Raw genomic sequence first — 26,556 nt, forward strand, 5'->3', positions numbered from 1 at the left:
ATGAATATTTGTTATGTTTGTTCAATCAAATGCATTGAACAAATTACATACAGGCGGATACGTGGATAGAAAAGTAGCTGATTCAGGCAGTGGTGGGGTCTGAATCGAATATTGCCTTATACAAATCAGTTTTATAGATACTCTGTATATATAAGCTCATTTCTTTTCCCCTTCCCATTAAGGCAGAATATGCGACAGCTTGCTTACATGTTTTGGGGGCAGCGCATTGGAAGGGAAATTCTAATTATTTAAAAGTAACACCAACCATATGATTCAGCCCATAACTTGAATGGTTAAAGTATCTTCGGCCTTACGGTAAATTATGCAACACAAGTTGCCTACGTGCAGGCAGCCCATTTCATTGTGGTTCACTTGTTCAAGGTTAAAACATTTAAAAATCGCATCATAAAATATGACATAAAAATGACCTATTGAAAGTTAAAAAAGGCAGAGGCCTAACTTGGATAATATTTCAGAAGCAATATTTCACCAATATAGTCTTCATTAATAAAGACACAGGGGCCTTTAATGTCAGATATGGTCGTGTTCTCCCAAGAGCACGTGGGCTCTCATCCATAATACAGCAGGGATGAGCGCGGTGCTTTCCCGTTGGAAATGTGCTGCGTCACGATATGGGGCGGACGAGGCGACGGTGATGAGGCCCACAACAAGCCGAGTCCGAGGAGGCTGAGGGTGCAGCCGCGGAACGTGGGGCAGGCATTGGGTGCGTGTTGTTGCTAGGGGCGTTTGGCTTTGCGTCGAAGGTAGAACAAGTATCAGTGTGTCGATACATGGTTGCAGGGTGAAAGGATCTGGAAGACACGGACTATATCTGGCGAGGTCTTTGCATGGGCGACGCGCTGCTACGCACATCATATTCCAACGCCGGACGCACGCTGCCGCAGTGGGCATATAATCGGATAAGCGCCTTTTTTCCCCCGCTCCCAAGACGACGCTCAGAATACAAAAGTATTAGTTCTGGTGGTAATACAGGGTGTTTTCAGGTCACTTCATTAACGACAAATTCTGATTTGTTTTGTCTCCTGGGAACTAGCCTACCAAACTATTTATTTTATTATTAACCAGTATTGTGAATCGCACCTTTGCGTCCAGATGATGACAGCTGCGCACTGGGCTCATGTCGCGTGACCCTGTCTTCAAAGAGACCGCTGAGAGTCCTGGACTCAAGCGCGCACACCCACCTCGCCTTCCTACCCTTCGGGGGTCTTTCATACAATTTTCCTAGACGATCAACACGGGGACTAAAGCGTTAAGAGGAACGAAACACATGACTTAATGAAGGTAGCCTATACCGTTCAAACCACAATGGCACCGGACTAAACTACGGGCTATACGTGCTACTGTGGCACGGGTGATCGGCGGGTGAGAGGGGCTACAGAGGAGCACGGAGCGATGCGCCCTTCATCCCAAGTTTGACATTCGTTTCACATTTGAGAAGTTCTCCCGAAGACTCAAGATATCACATCCAGGTTGAGTCTTTGTCACATGTGAGAAAGCTGCGTCATCCCCCGGCAGGTGATGCAGGCGCTATGAGCCAAGCATAAGGTGAGCTTATTCTCTCCTATGACTGGAAAGAGGCTGTGAGGCTTGATGTTTCCGCTAAGCGTTTGAGGTTTCACTATACGGATGGAGTCGGCGGACGATTCGGACGCGCCGTTGGGATCCACATTTTCCTCGGTCCCAAATCTGGAATCGGACGAAAATGCAAACGCCATCGGGCATATATACGAGAATGGGGCGGCCGACTACAACGTTAACCTACAGAACGAGGCGATGCGGGGGTCCAGCGACCCCACGGCATACCCCGCCGCGGACTACCGAGGGATGGTCCGGCAGCGGTTCATTCGCCGGAGCCTGTGGTTCTCCGAGACGGAGGACCCGCAGCCCGAGCAGACGGAGAGTCTCCACAGCAGCCCGGTTCTCAGCTTCCAGCTGCGAACCATCGTGGATCGAACTCGGAGCAACAGGACGGTGGTTGAGACCCTCAGGGCCACCCAAGAGGACCGGGCTGAGACAGAGGTCTTGGCGGTGGACGCACTGGTGAAGCTCAGCCTGAGCGCCACGGACAGCGTGAACACGGACGAGGACAACGTCTCCAACGGAGACAACAAGGGAGACGTGCCGTCGGATGTCACTGCAGGGAGTGACGAGAACGAGGAGGAAGCCGGCATGAAAGCAGTGTCAACCTCACCCGGAGGGCGTTTCCTCAAGTTCGACATTGAACTTGGGAGAGGGTCTTTCAAAACGGTCTACAAGGGCCTTGACACTGACACGTGGGTCGAGGTGGCGTGGTGTGAGCTGCAGGTGGGTGGTCATTGTTCTTCATGTCATCGACTCACTAGGCCCTAGATCATAACTCAAAAGCAACATGGTCTACACACTTGACTTCACTTTCCATATATATCACAGACACACACACACACACACACACACACACACACACACACACACACACACACACACACACACACACACACACACACACACACACACACACACACACACACACACACACACACACACACACACACACAAACACACACTCAATGATACTAATACAGGCTATTATCACCAACATGAGCTGTCACAGCAATCAAAGAGAAAGACATCACTTACTGTATATGTATTAAAAGTGTCTGGGTGGTAAAGTTGAAGGTTGGGAGCATGCAACATGCAACCCTCCAACCGCAGATCCAATGTATCCAAATTGAATAAGAAGAAACAGGAATTGTCACATTTGGGCAACTTATGCTAATAAGGAAGACTTGCTATTTATTATAAGTTTGGCAGTGATTTTGTTAAGAGCTCATATCGTGTATATCATACAGTTACCTTTAACTAAACAAACAAAAGAACATAAAATGTAAATGGTTGGCACTTGTACTACATGTTACTACAACTACTACAGTACTTGTACTGTATTTCATTTCCTGTGGCAAGGATGCATTATGTGTCTGTGTGTGTGTGTGTGTGTGTGTGTGTGTGTGTGTGTGTGTGTGTGTGTGTGTGTGTGTGTTTTTTGTGTGTGTGTGTGTGTGTGTGTGTGTGTGTGTGTGTGTGTGTGTGTGTGTGTGTGTGTGTGTGTGTGTGTGTGTGTGTGAGAGTATGAGACAAAGCAAAAAGCACAGCGGCCAATATTGGTCAAAGAAATAAAGAGCAAGATGCAGTTTAAAAGATCCTCATAAGATCGAATCCTCATAATGTTGTTGAGTCCTCGACAGATGACCACCCAGGTCGCTCAATTATCCGATTCATCCTCAGGTAGCGCTCCACCGCGGTGGGACTCGTCCCCAGCATGACTCAGGGGTAATTGGCCTGATGGTAAATCTCTACAGCACAGATCCATATACTACTTAGAAACTGTGAAGAGCTAATTGTACGACTAAATACGAGGCCAATCCCGCGGGGGGTCCTTACGAAGGTGCAGAGAGGTGTCTGGGGAGAGCAGGGCTGCTGCTGACGCAACAATCTGCAGACGCCGATCGTGGGAGCCAAACTGAAAGGTGTGGGAGAGGGCAGGTCACACGAGGACAGCGGTTAAGCCCAAGCTTCTGTTAGACGGGGGTTTAAAGACGACCATAGGGTTTAAAGAGGTCCCAAACACCAGAGCGCTGGATCCTAATCGCTAACGCCAGACAAATCTCATCTACCAAACTGCCCCTTCCCTTCCTTTTATGATGTGTAAACACAAACACGTTATTATGTGTTGCTTGTGGGATCCTGTTATGGCCACACCCTGCTTAGAGAAGCAGATCAGATAGCAGTCCACCCTGTGTCATCTCTTTATTTGTCTTTGAAACCCTGTTTCACCAGCGGCTCTCTCACAGCCCTCTGAACAAACACCCTCTGCCCTCCATGTATCACCGGAGCACCTACAGCAGGGTTACGTGTTGTGATTTTGCAACATCCATTGTCTTATTCTTTTTTTTTTTCTGTGGAGCAGATGCATGCTATGCAGAGTAGTTGTAGCGTTAGCTGCAGCCCTAGCGAGGATATGAAATATGATGCTACGTCCTTCTGCAATGATCAATGCCAGGAGCCGTAGAAGAAGAGGATTTGCATGCTTATTACGGACATCTTAAGGAAATATATGCACACTCATGGTTCCCTGCATAGGCTTGGTAAAAAGAGGGCCAGTGGGTTTTATGGCCGTCTTTAGGGTCACGAGATGATGGCCGTATCAGCCCTGCTGAGTAAAGAGAAACAGAAATGTGGAGGATCTTTGGTGTCAGCGGTTTTCTATTTATACGACAGTTCGGTTAAGGCTGGGCCCCAATATTGATCAGGCTGTGATACATTTATCTAACCGGTTGATTCTGTTTTCTAGGATTACGCTTTCCAACCAAACCTAATAATCCAGAAGCACAATTTACTGTAAATATTGAATTGTTTCCCTTTTTTTTTTAAATATATTATACAAACTAATAATGTACATACTATTAGTTTGAACATTATACAAACTAATAATATACATACTATAATAATATATAATGTAATACAACCAACAATAGCTGTGTTATTCTACAAAGGCGTTCCTTTGTAGTAGCAGAAGTGTGTGAAACTTGAAATTCCGGTTAGGATACACACCGGTTAGGGTTATGTCTTTCATTTAAAAAATATTTTCCATAGCTATACACCTTTCCAGCACCACAAAAAAAGGCTTTGCAGTTGAATATTTCCAGTACACGGATGTAATAGGAGGAGTACACGGTTCAGTCCCCTACGTCCCCAGTGTTTACTATCAACACAGTATGGTCAAATCTCTGACAGAGCTCGGCCCACTAAGTTCACACGTTACACCTTCTAAGGCTTCGCCTCACTCACCGCAGCTATTAGTTCCTCCTTTAGCCTTAAAACGAGACAGAGTTTATTCACCGTAACCATTTTCTGTCTTACAGCGTTCCCGTTCCCTATAGGGTAAATAAAGTATCAACAGAGTTATACGATAAATCGTGTGACTTGAGAAATGTCTGAGAAGCGATATGAGGGGAAATGGAGTGAATAGAGCTGCTCAGTGAATTACTGTATCCCCCTTCTCCTGTCTTCTTAATGCCTCAGGAACGAAAGCTCTCGAAGGTGGAGAGGCAGCGGTTCAAAGAGGAGGCGGAGATGTTGAAAGCACTGCAGCATCCCAACATCGTTCGCTTTTACGACTTCTGGGAGTCCCCGGTGAAGGGGAAGAAGTGCATCGTCCTGGTGACGGAGCTCATGACCTCAGGGACACTTAAAACGTAAGAATTAAAGACACTAAATAACAAAATCAGAGCCTGTAAAGGGGCCCCTTCGATCTCGCAAACAATACCTTTTTACGGCTTCGTTCTCTCTCCATCTCTCGCTCTCCATCTGTCTCTCAGCCTCTCTGTCTGTCTTTGTTTCTCCCTCTCTCTCTCTGTCTGTCTCTCCTTCTTTCTCTGTCTTTCTCCCTCTCTCCCTCCCCCTCTTATTCTCTCTCTCTCTCTCTCTCTCTCTCTCTCTCTCTCTCTCTCCCTCTTCCTCTTTCTCTGTCTCTCTCTGCCTCTCTTCCTCTCTCTATGTCTTTGTTCCTCCCATCTTTCTCTGTCTTCCTCCCTCTCTCTCTGTCTCTCTCCCTCTCTCTAGCCCCCCTCTCTCTGATAAACCACCCTAGCGTCTTAACACACCAAACTTTATTTTGATGCATCTTCTCCCAGGTATCTGAAGCGCTTCAAGGTGATGAAGCCCAAAGTGCTAAGGAGCTGGTGCAGACAGATCCTGAAGGGTCTCCACTTCCTGCACACCCGGACCCCCCCCATCATCCACAGGGACCTCAAGTGTGACAACATCTTCATCACGGGCCCCACGGGATCCGTCAAGATCGGGGATCTGGGCCTGGCCACCCTTAAGAGAGCCTCTTTCGCTAAGAGTGTCATCGGTTAGTACCCCGTAGCAGTAGTAGTAGTAGTATCAGTAGTGGGGCTCAGCTGGCTTATACACGTGCTGAATATTTGATGACTTTGAGTTGAAACCTGAGCAGGGTCTTTTTTTTCCGCCATGGAAGAGATCGATTGCGCTAGTTACATGCATGCTCTGCAGGTTCCTGGCAGGTTTTTACATTTCGATGTTTTGCGTGTATCTGTTGTTTCAGAGTAATACTTGAGAAAAAAAAAAAAAATCGAACAATAGCTGGATCCTTTTAAATGAGACTAATACATATGTTTAAATTGATTCAAATATTATAGACAGATTGCGTACAAATCAACCATCAGGAACAGTAACATTTTAAGATTATCACCCACTTATTGACCAAGAAAAGCACAATTCTTAAGAATGTTGCACAAGAACAGGAATCCAATAACACATCAATCAAGCGTTCAGAAAAGGAGGTGAATCATCTCCTTACAACAGTCTGCCTCATCGATCACCCTCTGCTCCCCAGGTACCCCAGAGTTCATGGCCCCGGAGATGTATGAGGAACACTACGACGAGGCCGTGGACGTCTACGCCTTTGGGATGTGCATGCTGGAGATGGCCACCTCCGAGTACCCCTACTCTGAGTGCCAGAACGCTGCTCAGATCTACCGCAAAGTCACCAGCGTGAGTGCACGAGGTCTACCGTCACTCAGTCTGTCTTATTATTGTTTTTGACTGACATTTGGCTGATTGTTGTGGATTTTAAACACACTGAGCTCAACTTAAGACATTGGTCTGCTGTTGTGGTTTCCGTAGTTGTTTTGTTCCCTTTTGTGTGTTTGTAGGTGTGTGCGCCTTTGTTTGGAGTCTGTACTCAAAAAGATATCCGACACCTCAAACATGAGCCAGGTTACATGCTGACCTGCTAACTCGTGACCTGACATGATGGATCACAAACACGTGTTTTATGTCGTGTTCTGTGTCACTTCAGGGAGTAAAACCCGCCAGCTACTGTAAAGTCAGCGACCCGGAGATCAAGGAAATAATCGGCGAATGCATTTGTAATCGATGGGAGGAGAGGTGAGTGATCCGGACGTTTTTGAATGTCATTTGAATGTCGGTTTGGGAAGGGGGGGGGGGGGGATGTGTGTGTGAGTGTCCCCTCTCATTTGAATTGTGGCCATCCTAAAACAAACTAATTTCCTCTGCAGTCTCAAGCCTGTGTCACGCCAGTATTTTGGTGTCATTTTTTACTGTTTGCGTTTCTCTCGGTTGCACCTCATTAAGTGTCGACCTTGACCTCTTGCGTGTGCATACGTCTTCCACAGATACTCCATCAAGGATCTTCTGAACCACGCCTTCTTCGCCGAGGACACCGGCGTGAGGGTGGAGCTGGCGGAGGAGGATGACGGGAAGAAGTCGGCCATCGCCCTCAAGCTGTGGGTGGAGGACCCCAAGAAGTTAAAGGGGAAGTACAAGGACACCGGCGTCATCGAGTTCAGCTACGACCTCGAGACGGAGGTCCCAGACGGGGTCGCTCAGGAGATGGTAAACACACTAACTCGCAGGGTGCAATTTGGGGATGGGAGGGATCATCTCTGTTTATTTATCATTTTGGGAAAATTAAATGTTTAATGTCTTATTAGTTTGCATTAAAGATGAATGTTCAACTGTTCGAAATGTAGGCTAATAGGGCCTACCATAAACAAAAAATAAGAATTAGGCCTGTTGATAGCCTATTTTTTCATGTTAAAAAAAACCATCCCCCCGCTGTTTTTTTGACCAATCGCATCCTGGTAACTCAAATGACGTGGTCTTAGGGAGAGGAAACAGCGTGGCCGTCAGAATAGATTTACACGCTTCTTCCCAGAAAGGGAGATTATTGATGGCAAGATAATCATAATTCCACCCTTTTACCCTTGGGACTCAATTATGTGGACAGGCCCACTCTAAGGGGATTGAGCCTTGTCCTCCATTGATTGAAACAAGATCAGCTCAAGTAAGTTGACTGGATTGATTAGTTGCCTTAAACATTTTGATTAGCATAGGATACACATCCATGTTCTAGATTGGGAAACTGCAGGGCAATCCATATTTCATTCAGAGCATTGTTATCAGTCGGGAGCCATTACGGCAATACAGTCCTTAATTTACTTTCTCCGATACATCAAAGTAAATTGAAGTTGACATATTATACCAAAAGGTGTGTGTTGGAATAGCCGTTACAAGCCGTTTTTAAAATCGGCCTCTTCGCACATCACCAGTGGGCGTGTCCACCTAGATGTGATCTATCCAGCATACATCGAGGACGGTGGTCACGCCCGCTTGTGATGTCAGAAGAGGCAGCTTGTTACGGCTAATCACTCTCACACCTGGTGTTGTAATACGTCCCCTTTAAACCCGGCGTCCGTCCTGCAGGTGGAGTCGGGCTTCTTCCTGGAGAGCGACGCCAAGATCGTGGCCAAGTCCATCCGGGACCGCGTGGCGTTGATCAAATGGAGACGCGAGCGGACCGTGGCGCCCGGAGAGGGCGAGCCGCCCGCCAAGAAGCGGCAGGCGGCGGACGTCCTACGGGTGCCGGGCGCGGCCCCCGTGCGGCCCGGGGGCGGGGGGGCGGCGGCGGGGGCGGCGGACTGCGACCAGGAGGAGGAGCCACCGGTCGCCGTCTGCTACGTGGTGCCGGACGCGCCTTCCATGACATGTGAGAGAAGCCGTTGTGTCGCACACACACAGACCCACGCAATCACACACACAGAGCCGCATTCCAGGCTCAGTCGCTAATCACCCAAAGCTGATTAGGCCGTGGAAAGCTTTTTTGTGATGGAAACATGATAATTAAGGACGTGTTTAATGGTTGGTTTAGTGCTGCGGGCTGGGAAGTGGAGACAAAACGACTGACGGTCGTCGTGTTATTCTGTGTGTGGAGAACTGAGCCAGAAGTGAGCTGCCGGTGAAGGGAACAAAGCATTGGACCTATGAGTCATCATCCCGAAGTTGATCTGAATAACAATCAGCAAAACGCTTATTCCCATTCCTTCCTCATCCTCCCCTCTGCTCCCCGGTGTGTGTGTGTGTGTGTGTGTGTGTGTGTGTGTGTGTGTGTGTGTGTGTGTGTGTGTGTGTGTGTGTGTGTGGGGGTGTGTGGGTGTGTGGGTGTCCGTGTTAACGTCGACTGTTTTTTCTGCGTACCGCTCCAGCCGACAGCGCTGTGAGCTCCACCGTGCAACCTGATGACTGTCAGCAGAGGGCCGGCGCCGCCTACCCCTCGCTGCCGGAGCCCGCCGTCCAGACGCTGTACAGCCCCCCGTCCCTGCCTGATCACATGCCCCAAGAGGTCCTACCGACGCCTACAGCACAGCCCCCGCACGACAGCTACGCACAGGCCTCCACGCAGCAGCAGCAGCAGCAGCAGCAGCAGGCCTTCGGGCAGAACACCCAACCACTCCAAGTAGCCTACCAACCGTCTGCACTCCTCGGAGCCCCGGGGCCCTACCAGTCCCCGACAGTGAGTACCTGCACTCTCAGTCTCCTGTGTGCTCAAAGTGTCAGCCCTGTGGGTAACAACCCTTTATTTTGGTTTTCTGCCGTCGACTTCGTAAGATAACAGCATGTTCGTTTTCTTTTGCCGAACTGCGCATTAGCTGCTCCATTCCAGTGAGTCCTATAAATGCCAGGGGGATCCGCTCCACAATGAAAGCACTCCGTGCCTAACGCGTGGATGTGCCTCGTTGGTCTTCCGATGTCGGACGATGTCTCTCCCTGTGCAGCATCCTCCGCACCGCGACCCCTGTCCGAGGAGGGGTCGGGGTCACGCGGCGAGTGTAGAAGCCCAGACGGACACGCTACACGCTAGTAGCCTCAGCTCAGAAGCTATCTGTGAATCTCCCGGTTCCACGTCGCCTCCGTCTCATACGCACCCTCCCCACCCCCGCTGCCACCACCACCACCGCCCCGGCTGCCGTTATGACTCTGCAACCCTCCCCGAGGGCGATGCTGCCCCGTGCCTGATGCCCTCGAGGTGCCCCTCTGGGTGGCGTCTCAGCTCCCAGCGCAGGTCAGAGTCCCCCGACCGCTGCGAGGCCCGCGTGTCCCTCCTCCAGAAGGACGAGTCAGAGGACGAGGGCCATCTCGTGCACCAGCGCCCCGGGTGTCTCTGCCAAAACCCCGCCAGCGACTCGTCCGCGTCGCCCACGCTCACGTCAACAACAACGACCTCTGGACGTCTGCCCGGTAGCCTGGCAGGATCCCCGGACCATTCGCCCTCGCGCGGCGCGTCCGGCTCTTGGATAGAGCTCGGCCACGCGGGCGTTAACGGCGACGGAGGCCTGGGTCTCCTTCATCAGTGTCTTCAGAACATCGTGAGACGCGGCCGAACCTGTTCAATGAGTCCCCTGGAAACGGGAGCCGCGCATCTCCCCGCTCGCAGCCGTGAGGCGGACGCCAGCCCGTCCCGGCGAGCCGAGAGGTACGACCAGGGGCAGGCGTGGGAGACGGGCCAGCTGTCCAAACGCGGTAGCCAGGGCAGAGCGGGTCCCACGGTAAGCGTAGCGACGCGGGTGTGTGTCGCCGTGTGCCTCCAGTCCACAGCCTAATGCGGCAGACTGGGGCCAGGGGAAGCTCCGTATACTTCCATCATGATTCTTGACCTGCTTTGCTCAACACCTGCTTAACACCTGCTGTCCTCCGTGGCTAACCGAGCATGCACTTCCCCACTGTTTACCCCGCAGAGGAAGGTGGTTTGTTTCGACGGTGTGTGTGGGTGTCATGGTATCAACAAGTGTATAACATTGTGAAGTGCTGGGAAATCGAAAAGGGCAATTAGCGGCAGACGCAGACTAACAAACTAATGGTGTCAATCATCCGTGCGTGGCATGGCGCCTCTAATTGCGAATACGGAATCACTTTCCACGTTGACAGGTCTGTCCGTCTTGAAGTGCTGAGCCCTTTGGCATTGGGTCCTTCTGCTTTGGCTTTCTGAATGTGCTGCTGAATGTAGTGTTACAGTATTACTCCTTTTCTTTATATATAAATCTTGCATTTGTTTATTTCACTAGGATGGTGAACACGTATTTATTGTAATAGAAATAGCTAGGAGCAAATACCCCGTCTGTAGTCCCTGAGCAGGAGTTGTTAATACCACGCGTCACACAGACGTTTCAATTGTAAACATCAATACATAAGTCATTCACGGGGCTAGCAAACAATCAAATAGTGTTAGATTCAAAAGATAAATGGTGTAACTCTTCAGCAGAACTTTCCTTCTTTCTGCCTTATCGCGGCTACGGGTCGGGGCTTTCCCTTCGCTTTTTCTTCCCGCATGATTTAATAAGTACTGCTCTCTCTGATGGTAATTGGTAAGGTGCCAGTGCCCCGCTGCCCCAGAACTACAGAGGGGAGACGGCTCCGAGCCTCGGCCTGACACCACTGAAGAGCTGGAGATGGGCCTCGTGTCCTGTTTTGTGTCAAACTGATTTGCACGAGTAGACGTCGCTTTGAGAAGTGTATTTAAACGGAGTATTCCTCCAGTGGTCCTCATTTCTTCTTGTACATGAATGGAGCCCTGAGCCTGGCTCCTCTGTGTCCCTGACAGACGGCCGTTTGTGCTCCAGCGGCGCCGTCAGTATACCAGAGTAGACCCACAGCACAAAGCTACCTGCCTGCGGACGCCACGGCTCAACCACCACTCGCCGCCCAGCCCAGCCACGAGCAGGTAGGAGTCTGTTTACTTTGGCACGTGGCAGATAGATGGATAGAAAGATTCAAATATTGCTAAGTTTCATCGTGGCTCCTCCTCATATGGTTTCATAAATACCAGCATTTTAGCTTAGTTCATTAGTTGGTTTTTGAATGAATCAGTATTTGTCCGTGCAGGTGTGTGTGTGATTGTGTGTATTTTTGGGATTTCTATGTTAAAGTGTATGCGCTGGTCGCGGCAGAGCAATAATTGATTGTTGTGTATGTGGTGCTAGTGGAGACGTTGTGTGTTTGTCTGCGTTGTGTATGTGGTGGTGGATACATTGTATGTTTTGTGTATGTGCCGGTAGTGGAAGATATGCTGTGTCTTTGTGTGCGTTGCGTATGTGGCAGTGATGGATACGTTGTGTGTTTGTGTGCGTTGTGGTTCACTACAGCAGAGATGAATTGGTTGTGATGTCGTTAACGTTGTCTTTTGTGTTTCCTCCCCCCCTCATTTGTTTGCACTTTACTTAGTATCATGTCCAAACAACTGGTATCCCTCCCCAGGTAGAACCAGCACCCGGGGGCCGCAGGCAGGGGGCCGGGGCCACAGACTGGGCCCGTGGCTGGCCCCACAGAGCCACACACACACACACGGTCCTCCGTTGACCTGCTCATGAATTGTAGAGAGCGTCATCCAGAGTGGACCATTTAGATATTTTGTGGGAAAACATTCCTATGTTAGTTCTGGTGGTTAAGGAAACAGCTGAAACCCTTGTTTCTGGGACGGGTTAAAGCATTACCAGAGTCATGACCTGATACCAAAGTGGTTCCGTAATGCATCGAATACATAAAACATGAGCATATTAAGTATTACATAATGATTACATATCTCGCCTGTTGAGTGTCTTTAATTATTTGTCCCTCTGCTGTCCGTGTTTTATATCTCCCGTGTTTCCAGTCGTCCGCCGGTCAGGCACTACCTCACCTCAGTCCGCCTGACATGACGACCGGTTTCTCCCTACCCTTCTCCAACGCTGATCCCACTCTTCCTCCTCTTCTTCTGAACCCACAGGTGTGTTATTGTGTCACTCGAGCCTGCTATTTAGATCAATACTGTGACTAGGGATAATCAATGGGCCACAAGAAGGCCTTAGGATTAGCTAGAGACCGACCAAAGGGTCTGAATGTCTTCTTAAAAATGTTGCTTTCTTACTTTATGTCCTTTATATTATATATCGTTTTCCCCTTTTCTTTCTCAGTTTCCCTCACCATACCCTAACACTCCCCCGCTGGGCTACGAGCCCCCTTCCGGCCCCCCCACTCCTCTTTCATCTGCCTACATGCGCCCCGTCACCCCCCTCCTGCCCCCCGGCACCCCCCACTACCCACCCAGGGCCCCGCCCCCCTCCCTGCCCCTCATCCTCAACGCCGCCCTGCCGGACACGCCAGCGCTCGGCACGCCGCTGACCCCCGTGTCTGTGTCCGGGTGGGTGCCCCCGCCTCCGCGTCTCCCCGCGCCGACGCCCCCCTCGGGCCCCCCCGGGGGGGATCACGGGTACCCCTCCATCTCCCAGCCCAACTTCTGCCCCTTCCATCTCACCCATACCCTGCCTCTCTCCCAGGTGCAACCCACCCTTTACCCCGCCCCCAACCCTGAGCAGGAATGGGCAGAGCCGCCTGTCAAGGTGAATATGTCACTCAGGTACCACCATCGCAAAGGGGTTAAGACCTGTAGAATCTGATAGATTCGGGCATACGCTTATCCGGGTCCTGGCGATGGTTTTTCCTCTCATTATTTGTCTACTTTCTCTAAATGAGACACGTTTTTTACGTGCAAATACTTTTAACTTTTGGATGGAGATGCTTTTCCACCGTTATTGTCCCCATTTGCTGGCTTCGCCTGATTTCAATCCAACTCCCATCCTTCAAATTGTGATTTGGTTGAAATCCCCTTGAACGCAGCACTAGAGCTTATCACCGCCTGGCTTCGCGCATAAAGATATCTAAACAATGGCTGTTTTTCCAGGTGCAAGCGGGGCCTACCCAGGAGGGCCGGGGACATGTCCACGGCCTGGCTCAGAACCAGCCCCCGGCACTGGCCCTGGAGACCTCCGCCTGGGGAGGCGGTTTGCAGGCGGAAGCTGCTGCTGCTGCTGCTGCAGCCGGTCTGGACCTATCTGCAGTGTCCTCCTTGAACCTCCCTGCCCAGGCCCCGAGCCAGCCCACCTCCGTTCAGGGGGCATCTCAAGCCCCTGCCTTAGCGCAGGCTCCAGGGCCGGGCCAAGGTACGGCCCTGCCCCACCACCAGGCCCCACCGCCCGCCTCTGTCCCGGTTCAAGGCCTTGCATCGGTGCCGTCCGCCGCCTCGGCCTTACCTCTGACCCACACGCAGACCAAAGGCGGCCGCCCCATGTTGCCTACGTTAACTACAACCCAAAGCCCTAGCGCATATTGTGCTGCAGGCCAGCCTTCCTCCCTGGCCCCGGGTCTGATCTCCGTCGCCGCGGGTCCAGGGGAACAGCCAGTGTCTGTTCAGCTCGCTGTTGAGCAAGCTGTCCCGGCACCAGGACCTCGTCCAGCTCTTCAGTCGGCTGGCATGCAGACGACTCCCCAGGCTCCTGATGCGGCCCTGGTTGCAACTCAGCAAAATGTAGACTCTGCATCAGCGTCTGCAGCGCAACAAACAGAGCCGGCTGCGGAGGTAAAGATACAGCTCTTAATCTGGGTCTCTCCCCGCATTAATCGACTGTATGTTCACATTTATACAATTCGTCTGTTCTGTTATCATTGCGGTTAACTGTATAAAAAGCACCATGTTGCAAATGTGATTAGGTTCCCCTATACATCGTATTCCGGTTTATTGCACCCTAAAGTGAGATGCTGCGTATTATTGTTTATTGTACCTCACCCTTTTCTATCCTTAGGAAGTGCTTCCAGAGAAGCCAATACTTTTACCCAATTATGCTTATGAAAGGTGTGTGGCCCAATCGTTCACACACACACACACACACACACACACACACACACACACACACACGCAAACACACACACACTCAAACGGCTCTTTAAATCTCGCTCATCAGCCAAGCCCAACAGATATAAAGGTTGTGTGTTAAAGGAGACATATTATACCACCAGGTGTGAGTGTGATTAGCCTTTACAAGCCGTTTTGAAAATCTGCCTCTTCTGACATCACAAGTTGGCATGTCCACCTAGATGTGTGGTGGATGCATCAGCCTACCAGCCTACCTAGTGGGCCGTAGCAAACGTTGCTCATCTCTCCGTCATACATCTAGGCGGACACGCCCACTTGTGATGTCAGAAGAGGCCGATTTTCAAAACGGCTTGTAACGGCTAATCACTCTCACACCTGGTGGTATAATGTGTCCCCTTTAACAGCCACGCCGCAGCAGATATAAACGCTGTTGCGTTAACGTGTGTGTGCTTCTAGCACCCACTCCGACGTGGCGTCGGGCAAGGAGACCAGCGACGGCTGTGAGGGTCTGGCCGCCGGCGTGCGGACGGACGGAAAACACCGGAAGCACCACCGCAAGTCTTCCCGCACACGCTCCCGTCAGGAGAAGATCAGCAAACCCAAGCTCAGCATGCTGAACGTGAGTCCGCCGGCGGCCTGGCGACGCATGACCCAGGCCCGATGTGTATCCCGGTGGGGTAGGGGGGATTTTTTTAGTGGAGGGGGACTGTGTACGAGGTCATCAAAAAGGAATCCCGCGTGCACGCGCAAACTCAGATACGGAAACTGTGGCTAGTAATTGTAATAGGCCTACCGACAGATCTGAACAAATAAAACACTCAACACACTTATGGAGCAAATCCAGAATAACTAAAGCTTCTAACATCGCCACACTAGCACCAGTTTACAGACAGGCTTGGCCTGCAGTCACGACAAACACATTGTATATATATATATATATTTTTAATTTATATATTTTGGAACATGCTGAAAAAAGTAGGCGTCGGCGTTCCCCTGCATCCCCCGCCCACTACACCCCTGATGTTTCCTGTTGCCATGTGACCGTGGGTCTCCTCCCCTCCCTGCCTCTAGGTGGTGAACATGGGGGACAAAATGGTGGAGTGCCAGCTGGAAACGCACAACCACAAAATGGTGACGTTCAAGTTCGATCTGGACGGCGACGCTCCAGAGGAAATCGCCACATATATGGTTAAGTAAATACGACCTTTGACCTGCGGTGGTTTGAGCCCAGATCTAGCCTTATGTATGCAGGATGAAGCATGCATTTTAATACTAGAGCTGTAATGATTACATTACATAAAAATAATTTCGAATCAGAAGATCGTATTTTTCTTGTAGCGGCATTCTTACTTTTTACATTTTTTTTTAAAGTAAGTCTATTTGTGTACGCTTTTCTTCTCAGGTAGAAAATGGCTTCATCTTACACGTAGAGAAGGAGATCTTCATTGACCAGCTGAAGGACATCGTGGACAAGGCTGAGGACATGCTGAATGAGGACGGTGTGGAAGGAGAAACCGTCTCCACATTGGTTGGAAGTCCCCAACTAGGCCAAATTGAAGGGCTAATGAATGAGGTGAGAGAGAGAGAGAGAGAGAGAGAGAGAGAGAGAGAGAGAGAGAGAGAGAGAGAGAGAGAGAGAGGGAGAGAGGGAGAGAGAGAGAGAGAGAGAGAGAGAGAGAGAGAGAGAGGGAGAGAGAGAGAGGGAGAGAGAGAGAGAGAGAGAGAGAGAGAGAGAGGGAGAGGGAGAGGGAGAGGGAGAGACAGACAGACAGAGACACAGACGGAGACACCGAAAGAGAGAGACAAAGACAAAGAGAGAGACACAGACATAGAAAGAGTGACTCAGACAGAGAAAGAGAGACATTAAATTGTGCTGTTTGACTGAACTGTGACTCTTACACAGCAATCACGTCTTCCTATTGCAGAATCAGCCTCCCGGGGTGTCACAGCCGGTCTATCAGCAGAATGGTAATTCTCCGATTGTACTTTTCCTCCGTGTCATCGGACCTGTTGCACTCACTGCATGTTGGCCGGCTGCCTTCCTGAGGGCGATCCTCCACCCAGACCTGTCCTGATGAACGCACGCCCCTGGTTTTCTCTGACTGCCCAGTTCTCCATACAGGAAAACGATGGTTTATAATCTGCCCCGTGGAGGAGACCCCGACATCCAGCCAGGAGACCCCCTCCGAGGCCACCACCACCCCCGGGAGCTCAGCCGCCACCCAGCCGGCCGATGGGGGCCCCCCGGGGCCCCCCACCACCAGAGGTGACCGTGACCCCCCCCCCGATTGGGACAGCAGCTCTGTACTCATGTAGCTCCCTCCGGTTAACCCATCACAGACGCAAGGCGTTCTTCTTTTTTGGGCATTTTTTAGCTGTATCACGTCTTGTAAGATGCCACAACACATGCCGTGAGAACTAAATAAAAGCATAGGAATCACATGTGTTAAAGAAGCAAGAACATTCTCGAAGAGAATAGTATGAGAACAAAATATACAAAATGTGCAATTAACTCAATTAACTGTCAGTTATGCTTTCACTTTGATTATTAAACACAAAAATAACAATTCATACCTCACTGGCCGCGTAAACTCCAGGGGAGTAAACAAAGTAAAAAAAGGCCACTTCTCTTTTCGTGTGTCTTCTCAACAACGTCATGAACCAATTAACTTAACGAGCGCAGTGACAGCTACGGTTCATATGGCCGCACGCTCGTCTGTAGTGGTGATGTTTCTTATTCCTGTGTTTCCGTTATATTTCCGATCTTTTGACGCTGGACTCGTTTCGTCCACCCAGACGAGGGCGGCCATCGCCACGGCTCCTCCTCCACCATGTCCGGGGGCAGCGGGGGCTTCATCTACGACGGCTACGCCTTCTGCAGCCCCCCCATCATGTCCAACACGGACCCCCTCCTGCTGGCCGCCCTGTCTCCTCCCATCGCGGCGCCGCCCCCGCTCCAGTCGGAGGAGCCTCACATGCAGCTCCCCCAGCCCCCCGGGGGTCTTGCCTCCCTGGCCCCCCTGGACGAGACCCAGGCCCCCCCCCCGCCGCCGGCCCCCGGGTCCCCGGGGCAGCACGCCGCCCAGCAGATGACGGAGATGGCGTGCACGGCCTCCATGGTGGACGAGGTGCCCTGCTGCCCGCTGGTCATGCCCCTGTCCCTGGACGTGAGGGCGTCGGAGCCCCCGCCGGCCCCGCAGGAGGCCGCCATGCCCCCCCCCTCCTACGCCTCCTGCTCCTCCACCAAGGTGGAGCGCTCTGCTGCACCCCCTCCACCTCCTCCTGCTCAGCAGCAGCAGCAGCAGCAGCAGCAGCAGCAGCAGCCCGTGGTGCTCCACCAGCCCTTCTCCAGCGTGGCGGGGGCCAAAGGCTCCTCCCTCCCCCAGAGCCCGGGGCCGAACCAGCTGCCGGCGGGGCCTGGCGAGTCGGACGGGGAGGGGCGGTTGAGCCGCGGCGGGGGCGGCGGCTTCGTGGACAGCACCATCAAGACGCTGGACGAGAAGCTGAGGAACCTGCTGTACCAGGAGTACGCGCCCATGTACCCGTCGGGGACCGCCGCCGAGACCCCCGGCTCGGGGACGGAGTACGTCCAGTCGCCCCCCGGGCCGGACAGCGCCGCTGGGACCCCGGGGCCCATGGGAGAAGGGCGGTACCGCGCCGGGGAACAGCTGGTAAAGGGTAGTCGGGGCCGTGGTTGGGATGCCGTTCATCCATAGTCTCATTGGTCGGACTGATCGTTGACTGATGGTCCAATCGTATTTGTTTTTTATACTTCATTTGTTAAGACTTCTGCATGGTTTAAAAATGATCAATTGTCCTATCAGAGTTTTTCAAAGCTTACTTCAGGGAAGGCACAGCCTCTTTGTAAAACGACAGACAGTTTAACATTAGTATCGTGTTACTGGCATGGGGTGCCACATCTGGCAACCCATCTCCCCAATGGGAGGTCCCACTGTGACACACACACACACACACACACACACACACACACACACACACACACACACACACACACACACACACACACACACACACACACACACACACACACACACACACACACACACACGATGAGACTATCAAAGGCAAATCGAAATGTTTTCCTAGCAAAAAATTAGAATCGCCGAGATTCAAGCTTAAGATTAAACCCTAAACCAGATGCTGTCTGATATTTCATCTCACTATTTTCCACATCAGTGCTTAGTCATGGTTTGATGTCCGGGCACCATGTCCTCCCCGTTGTCAGCGGTAACAGGTTTTTATTACCCTGGCTTAATCGTTCCTCCGTCTGACCCCCCCCCAGCCCCAGATCCCGGAGAGGATGGACAGCCTGAGCACCCTGAGTGACTCGGCAGTCTGCGGTACGTACGGCGTCAGCTCGTCCACCTCACACACATTTAACAGACCAATCATATCCCTGTAATTAATGTTTTTTTAACCGTTCAAAGTAAACCCGCAACCCTGCCTTGATGAAGGCTTAGTTATATGGTTCCACGTCGACCTTCCTTGCGGCCAACGCAAGGGCCTGACTAGCGCCTCCGGAGAATTGTGAGCATGGGCTGTGATTGGTCTGCTAGGAAAAAAAAAACGGACCCAGAACCAAAACCAGGTTCACGACTGCGTGGAAGCATCTGCACGGTCATTGCGTTGCGTCGACTTGGAACCATAACTGAGCCTTTAGTGTTGTTGAAACCGCCCCTCCTCCCTGCAGCTCCCCTCTCCCGGAGACACGTCCCTCACTCCGCCTCCTGCTGCGGAACCAGAGGCCGCTTCAAGGTACGGCGGGACGGGAACCACAACAACGGCGTCCGACACAGAGCTTTGCTGTCGGGCGCCGCCCTCCCTTCTGACCTTCTCCTCTCCGTCCCGTCCGTCTGTCCCTCCAGCAGCAGATGATCCCCGTGGCTCCCGAGGTGGTCCCCAGACAGGACGTCAAGCTGAGGAGCTGGAGCACGGCCACCTCCCCGCCGCACCCCAGCGGCGCGGAGCTCGCGGACGCCGGCGGCGCGGCTGGCACCGCCGCCGCCACCCGGATCGGCCGCTTCTCCGTGGTGAGCACGGAGGACGACCTGACGCAGAGGACCTGCAGCAGCCGCTACTCGGCCCCGCCCGACTTCTACCTGGACACGCCCCCTCCCCTGGCCAAGCGGCCCGCCATACCGCACTCCCTCACCTCCCCCGCCGCCACCGGCGCCGCCGCCGGGCACCAGGACGCCACGGCGCACGCCCGCTTCCTGTCCTCGGACTCGGGCGCCGAGAGCAGCCCGGTGAAGCTGGCCTACTCCACGCCGTCCCGCCACGCGCGCTCCGAGCGCCGGGGGAGCGACCTCATGAAGAGGGCGGTGGCCTTCCTGCGGCGCCCGGGCCGCAGCAGCAGCGTGCAGAGCTCTGATTCGCCGAGCCGCCGCACGGGCCACACGGGCTCCGCCTACGGCAGCAGCGACAACGACTCGGAGATGGAGGAGTCGGACATGAAGAGAGAACTGCAGAGGCTGCGGGAGAAGTGAGTGCCTCGCGGTCGACCTCAGCGTGATTCTCTTGCAGAACGCCACCCGTGCGTACAGTATGTAAAGCACCCAGCACTCTGGTTATGTAAGGCTTCTGCTTTTGTTCAGGGGTGCTTTATAAATAAACCACCCGACCTCGCTTTGCTGACATTCGTCCGTTTGGTAGTATTACTTGTAGTATTCCTTGTCTTTATTATATATTTTTTAGCATACAGCATGATTTTCTATTTGTGGCTCCACCCTCACAGACATCTGAAGGAGATCTCTGAGCTGCAGGCCAATCAGAGGGGAGAAGTAGAACTGCTGTATCACCGCCTTGGCAAGAACCCTCCGCCCGGCCATTCACACACAGCGCCCCCCACTGGCCGCAGGAGGAGGTCCAGTAAGCACAAACTCAAAGCTGGAAAACTCCTCAGCCCCCTGGTGCAGCAGTTTAAAAACGTTACGACTAAAATGAGCGACAGTAATAAAGCCAGTAAGTATCTGCTAAGAATATACTGTATCAATTTCAGTGTGTGTGTGTGTGTGTGTGTGTGTGTGTGTGTGTGTGTGTGTGTGTGTGTGTTTTCTGTGTGTGTTTATGTGTGTGTGTGTGTGTGTGTGTGTGTGTGTGTGTGTGTGTGTGTGTGTGTGTGTGTGTGTGTGTGTGTGTGTGTGTGTGTGTGCATAAAAACCCTATGACTCTTGCCTGCCCCCTATGTTGGATTTCAGTCACTGCTTACCAATCTCCCTGTTTTCATCTGATATGTCTTAGCTCTTATAACCTAGTATATCTCTTATACTAGGTTTAATTCTTCTCTAGCTGTCGGCTAGAAGCTCTTGCCTGTTTGGGACTCCAGAGAATACTCCCATAGTTTTATTATTTCATGCACAATCAAGTCTTTACTTTTCATCCCTGTGATAAAGATGATGTTTGTTGAAGATTTGTTATTTTACCTTTTAGCTTGTTGGTTGGGTCTAGTGTGAGTTAGTGTGGTTAGGAAAACGAAACACCAGAATGTCTTAAGTCCAACCCCTTTGGAGACTTGATTTAAATAATAGTATACAATCAAGAAGAGATTACCTTCCAAGTCTTACATGGAAAAGAAAAAAGTGGGGAAACATGTGGTTATCTTATCCTGGAGGCAAGAATTTTTTTTTTCGAAAGAAAGATCACTCCCTATGAAGGCGTACTCCCTTCTACTTCATTGCTTCCTTCGAATCCCCTCCTTTTATAAGGAAAATCCTGTGGACGTGTTGCCAATATATTGCTATTTATTTTTTGTGAATATCTATTTTTATAACGCTGCCAATAAAGTTGCTGACTTCATGGGCCCTGATTGCAACGTGTGTGTGTGTGTGTGTGTGTGTGTGTGTGTGTGTGTGTGTGTGTGTGTGTGTGTGTGTGTGTGTGTGTGTGTGTGTGTGTGTGTGTGTGTGTGTGTGTGTGTTTGTGCACTGTTCAACCGTGCGTGTTACATTGCATAAATGCGTACAAAACAATGTCCTGAATGACATCTCTGAAAACGTGTGTGTGTTTATCTGGGTGTGTTGGTACGTTGCAGGTGGAGGTGAACCGGCGGTGAGTTTGAACGGGTCTCCAGCCAAACTCTCTCTCCCCACACGCAGCCGTACTCAGTCTGGCACCGGCCACCTGCCCAGCCCCCCTTCAGAGCCCGTTCAAACCCAACAGCCGTGCTCGCTCAAGGGCTCCCTGTCCTCGGATAATATTTACACCGGTCTCCATGGTGAGATGACCTCTACGCAACCTCCCCCCGGACAAGGTGATCGCACGACACTGTGTACGTAGCAAGGAGATTAATCATGTTCTTCTTTGTGTTTAGTTAAGCTGGCAGCCAATGATGAAGTGACCAAGTGTGTCGTTTTACGGGTTCAAGCCGTCAATTATATTTGAATGCTACATGTCACGCTGTATTCTGTAGAACCTAAAGGCAAACGAGACCATCAACGCAAAGTGTGACAGTATCCTAGCAGATTTGACTTGTATTTAAGCTAATGCTACTACATTACCACAGTTACCGATACTGATCAGCAGAGGAAGACCTGCATCAGTGAGTCGAAGGAACTGTGCGTTGAGTTGATGCTGTCTTTATTCACTGAAATGGCTTTTGATTGGATGTTACGTTGTATGATTTTTTTTTTGGTCTGTGGTATGATCCTCTGACACTGGTGCCCTCTCCCCTCTTCTCTTCACCCCCAGGCTGGTCTAATAACCCTCCACCATCTGAGAGAGTGACCCATAAATCGAGTAGCAAGCCAAGAGCTAGATTTCTCAGTGGGCCTGTGTCTCTGTCCATCTGTTTGTATCTCTTTGGTTTTCCCCTAGCTTTCCTCGTGGCTTTCCCTTCCTAATCCCTATCTCTCTTCTTTCAAACAAGCTGGATATATTTTGTTGCATCGGATGTGTCGTTTTCTCGTACAGCTGATTCGTCCTTCATTTCACACCTACCAAAATATTAAAAAATAATACGGCCGTTATGAGACGTTGCACACTCCGGGCGTTTATTTAAACCCCATTTGAGGTTGAGATGAGTCAAGTTTCAGCTGTACAGGAACACATTTAGAATTAAGATAAATATTACCATTAATAATGAAGTATACGGCATGCTTCTTGACATGTCAAGAAGCATGCCCCAAGTGATTTGCTTCACAGGAACCCTTTATCCTCCTCTCTCCTTCTTCTTCCTTCCTGCATGAACATTTAATTACCTATTCATTCTAAATAAAGACTATTAATTAACCTTCCCATAGATAACATAGTGATCATGTCTAACCAATTGATTTACTGTAATAATTCGGTTGGCCGTTGCACCCTCCTTTTATGTAACTACTACCTGTAATACCAGCTGTACGTTAGCTTGTGTTGTCTAAAGTTCTTTCTGTTTTTCCTCCAACAGGGACAACACTCAAACGGCTGTGTCTCGGCAAGGAACGGGGCAGTATGTAATTCTTACTTTTCCTTAAAAAAAAATGTATTCCCACTCATGTGATTGTGAGGAAACTAATCAATATGTTTGCACCTATGTGTTTATGCGTGTACGTCTTCCCCTGCCTGTACTTGTGTGTTTTTGTGTCTGTGTGTGTGCTTGCGCCTGGTGTGTTTGAATGTGTGCATGCTTGTGTGTGTGCGTATGCGTGCGTGCGTGTCTGTGTCTGTGTGTGTGTGTGTGTGTGTGTGTGTGTGTGTGTGTGTGTGTGTGTGTGTGTGTGTGTGTGTGTGTGTGTGTGTGTGTGCCTGTGTGTGCGTGGGTGCGACTGTGTATCCAGGGTCTGGAGCAGGGCCAGGGGCTTCATGTCATCCGCCTGGCCAGCCGGCGGCCACTTCCACACCCCCACCCCACCAGCCGGTGGGGGGCCCGGCCCAGTCCCAGGTGAACAACAGCAACAACAAGAAGGCCAGCTACTGCGGGAACTGGATGGGCATCAGCGAGGGCTGCCTGACCGATGAGCTCCAGCTGCTGATGGACAACTGGGCCCAGGAGGTGCTGGTGGTCACTCAGAGACCCCGCAGCAACTCCCTCAGACTCACCCAGGAGCACGTCTGCTCTGCACACATGGTCCACACCCAGACTCTGGATAGACAGGCATGTTTCCAACAGGCCGTCTGTGTCTGCACGCATGAATGATGTTTGATGGAGAGACGGACAGACATTTTATTGCACACAAAGTGGAGACTTATCTTCATCTTCATGGAACACATAAAGCAACATGCATTATAAACAACAGACGGTCAGTAGAATTGACCTCGCGATTGTGAGTGCTTTGCACTTGGTTCTATTAACATCTTTGTTGTACTGACAGTAGGGCTGGGCGATTAATCGAATATCGATCTCGATTTCGATTTCAGCGTCAAACGATCAATATATATTTTTTTTTTATGTTTTATAGAGAGTACAGAAAAGCTGGATACATATCTGTACATTATTTTTGTTTACTTTTGGACCATTTTGTGTATTTTTTTAAGGCGAAATTTCAAAGTTCTCAGTTACAAAGTGTTTTTGAAAGAGACATGCTGTATTAATACATCATGTTTTCAAACTCAAAAATAATCGTGTGAATCACCGTGATTTCAATATTGACCAAAATTGTGGTTATGATATTTTTCCATAATCGAGCAGCCCTAAGTGACAGCGGTTTATTGTTTCACATACTTATCAGAAAATGTACTTATTGTAAGTGGCTTTGGATAAAAGCGTCTGCTAGACGCCCTCGATGTAAACGTGCGCTCTGTGGTTGTCCCCGCGGCGCTGTGCGGTCTCCTCAGGTTCCACCGCGGACGGCCTTAGATCCCGCTCGGGGCCGGCAGCAGCAGCTCCTCCAGTCCTGGCCAATGGGTGACCGGCGTTCCTCGGCCACGCTCAGCCAGCCCGGTGCCGCCGCCGCCGCCGCGGGCTGCCGGCCCGGCTACCCCCTCGACCTGTCCTCGCCCCTCTGTGTGACGCAGTGGCCGAGCCCCCTGGCACCCCTCCCCGCGGGGGTGTTCGCCTTCCCCGGGGTGCCCTCCCCCGCCACCCAGCACCCCCCCTTCGAGGCCCCCGACCCCAAAACGAGGACTCTGTAACCTTAGCGCCGACCTCCATCCACCACGACACAAAGAAAAGAGGAGAAAAAAAATCGAGCGCTAGACGAACTGCAGTGTATATGCTGTAGGCATTTAACCAGCATGTGTGTTCGTAGTGCCCCCCCCCCCCCTCCAAGTGTACATAGCCTATCATACGTCTTGAGTTCTACTTGATCTACTTAGCATACACATACCTCATGTTTTGCACACATGTGAAAAACCATTGCTAGTAGTCGGATATCTAAAAGTAATATAATTAAGAATGTTTTAGGTTTTATGAATTATCGTATGCTCATTTAGAACCGTTATGTGCTTCTCTAGACTACATGGTTGGTTCGTACTTCCAATTGAGGTGCGGCACTTGAGATTTCTATTTAAAAATCGGTTTATGTTTTGTGCCCATGATAGCCATGTGTCTCTAAGAGGACATGTATATAAACTTCCAAATGGTGTGTACATAGCCTGTGTGTTTGTACAGTTAGCATCAGATATCTTAATACATCACTTGCTATAGGTGTTGCAGATTACGATTGCAACGGCACCAAGGCATTCTCCGATTGCAACATTAGTGAAACGGTCCGTCACCGCCAAACCATCACTGTGAAGCCTCGTCCTTCCGGTCCTTTCTTCAACGTATATGACTGGCTGCGTTCCGCTGCCCGATGCGATAGCTTCCTGCTCTTATTCTTTTATCGCTCACAGCACAACAACAACCATCTGAAATGTCCTCAACTGAAAGAACTTGAACTTTACCGTCAGGTGACATATTCCTGAGAGAGTGCCTTGAAATGCAGTTTCAGTTTTTCCCGAGAACAAAATTGGATAATTTAAAATAGAATAGAAAAAAAATTGTTGATTTGAATGGGCTCTTGAAAATAATGTATCTTTAATGTAACACTGTAACAATGTATCTTTGATTCAATTTAAGTGGAATTCAACACCATGATTTGCCCTGAAAGCATTTCCTAAAATGTCCCAAATTTTGGTAATATGAATACTATCCTATGAACTGATATTATTCACTGATATCAGGCACCTTATTGGTAGCCTCTAGGATATACCTGTAATGTTAACCAAGTGCCACAAGCCTGCATTATCCACTGTAATTCTGAAAGTGCACTGGAGGTGGGTATTGTGAATGATGCCATGGCAGAGTGGTCTTAGTTGGTCCAATGAGGACGGGTGAAGGGTGAAGTGGTCTTGGTTTGTCCAATGAGGACGGGTGAAGGATGAAGTGGTCTTAGTTTGTCCAATGAGGACGGGTGAAGGATGAAGTGGTCTTAGTTTGTCCAATGAGGACGGGTGAAGGATGAAGTGGTCTTAGTTTGTCCAATGAGGACGGGTGAAGGATGAAGTGGGAGTTTCTCCTGAACCATCACCATTCTACATCTTGACAACGCCAATAGCTTTATCTACATTGTTGCCTTTGTGATTTTATTCAATTATAGAATGGTAAAAATGGATTGATGGTTTGTCTTAAAAGCAATATGAAAGACCAGAATGTGCGATGGGTGAGCAAGAATATGATATTTCAATCCCAAATGTGGCTTGAATAGCTAATTAGATACAAGACGGCTGCCTTTATTTGGAGGTTCAAAAACCGAATATGAAACTAGCCCAAAACATAACGAATAACTTGCAACTCGTTATTTTCCACCATCAAGTATACACCGAGAATAGAATCACAATCCCAGAAGCTGAGCACGTGCATATTCTTCTGAGTGTGAATGAGGCAGACCTTTCTTCAGGTCAGTGATTCATGATATTTGAGTAGATGGCCGAACAGGTTTTGATCTTTGTATGTTTACTGCACGACACTTTTTGCCCAATAAGATTACTGCTGAACTATTCAAAGTATGTCAGCATTTTAGCCCCCTGCATAGTATGCAGCTAGATTGGTTTAAAAAGTATTCCTCTCTTTTGGT

The 26,556-nt window shown here is 50.4% G+C and overlaps 1 protein-coding gene across 1 annotated transcript; it reads left to right on the forward strand.

Annotated features, from left to right (window-relative positions):
- Positions 1-718: 718 nt before the first annotated feature.
- Positions 719-24,631, forward strand: wnk2 (WNK lysine deficient protein kinase 2). Its single transcript, XM_056606476.1, has 30 exons — positions 719-2,325; positions 5,080-5,252; positions 5,691-5,911; positions 6,416-6,573; positions 6,881-6,969; positions 7,218-7,437; positions 8,308-8,494; positions 9,087-9,394; positions 9,657-10,401; positions 11,499-11,599; positions 12,527-12,536; positions 13,018-13,253; positions 13,595-14,269; positions 14,493-14,542; positions 15,020-15,182; positions 15,635-15,751; positions 15,966-16,136; positions 16,489-16,531; positions 16,674-16,829; positions 17,360-17,811; positions 17,869-18,234; positions 18,867-18,924; positions 19,275-19,339; positions 19,456-20,066; positions 20,319-20,545; positions 21,615-21,833; positions 22,271-22,369; positions 22,968-23,009; positions 23,338-23,654; positions 24,335-24,631. The coding sequence occupies exons 1-30, from the start codon at positions 1,648-1,650 to the stop codon at positions 24,629-24,631; spliced, it is 7,254 nt and encodes a 2,417-aa protein (XP_056462451.1). The 5' UTR covers positions 719-1,647.
- Positions 24,632-26,556: the final 1,925 nt, after the last annotated feature.

This window comes from Gadus chalcogrammus, chromosome 13 (genome assembly GCF_026213295.1).
Source record: "Gadus chalcogrammus isolate NIFS_2021 chromosome 13, NIFS_Gcha_1.0, whole genome shotgun sequence".
Classification (NCBI taxonomy): domain Eukaryota; kingdom Metazoa; phylum Chordata; class Actinopteri; order Gadiformes; family Gadidae; genus Gadus; species Gadus chalcogrammus.

Excerpts from the sequence above, each read along its gene's own strand:
- wnk2 (XM_056606476.1), top strand. The coding sequence starts at position 1,648 with ATGGAGTCGGCGGACGATTCGGACGCGCCGTTGGGATCCACATTTTCC. Across the intron at positions 5,253-5,690 it reads ACCTCAGGGACACTTAAAAC|GTATCTGAAGCGCTTCAAGG; the intron begins GTAAGAATTAAA and ends ATCTTCTCCCAG. Across the intron at positions 23,655-24,334 it reads CCCAGACTCTGGATAGACAG|GTTCCACCGCGGACGGCCTT; the intron begins GCATGTTTCCAA and ends CGGTCTCCTCAG.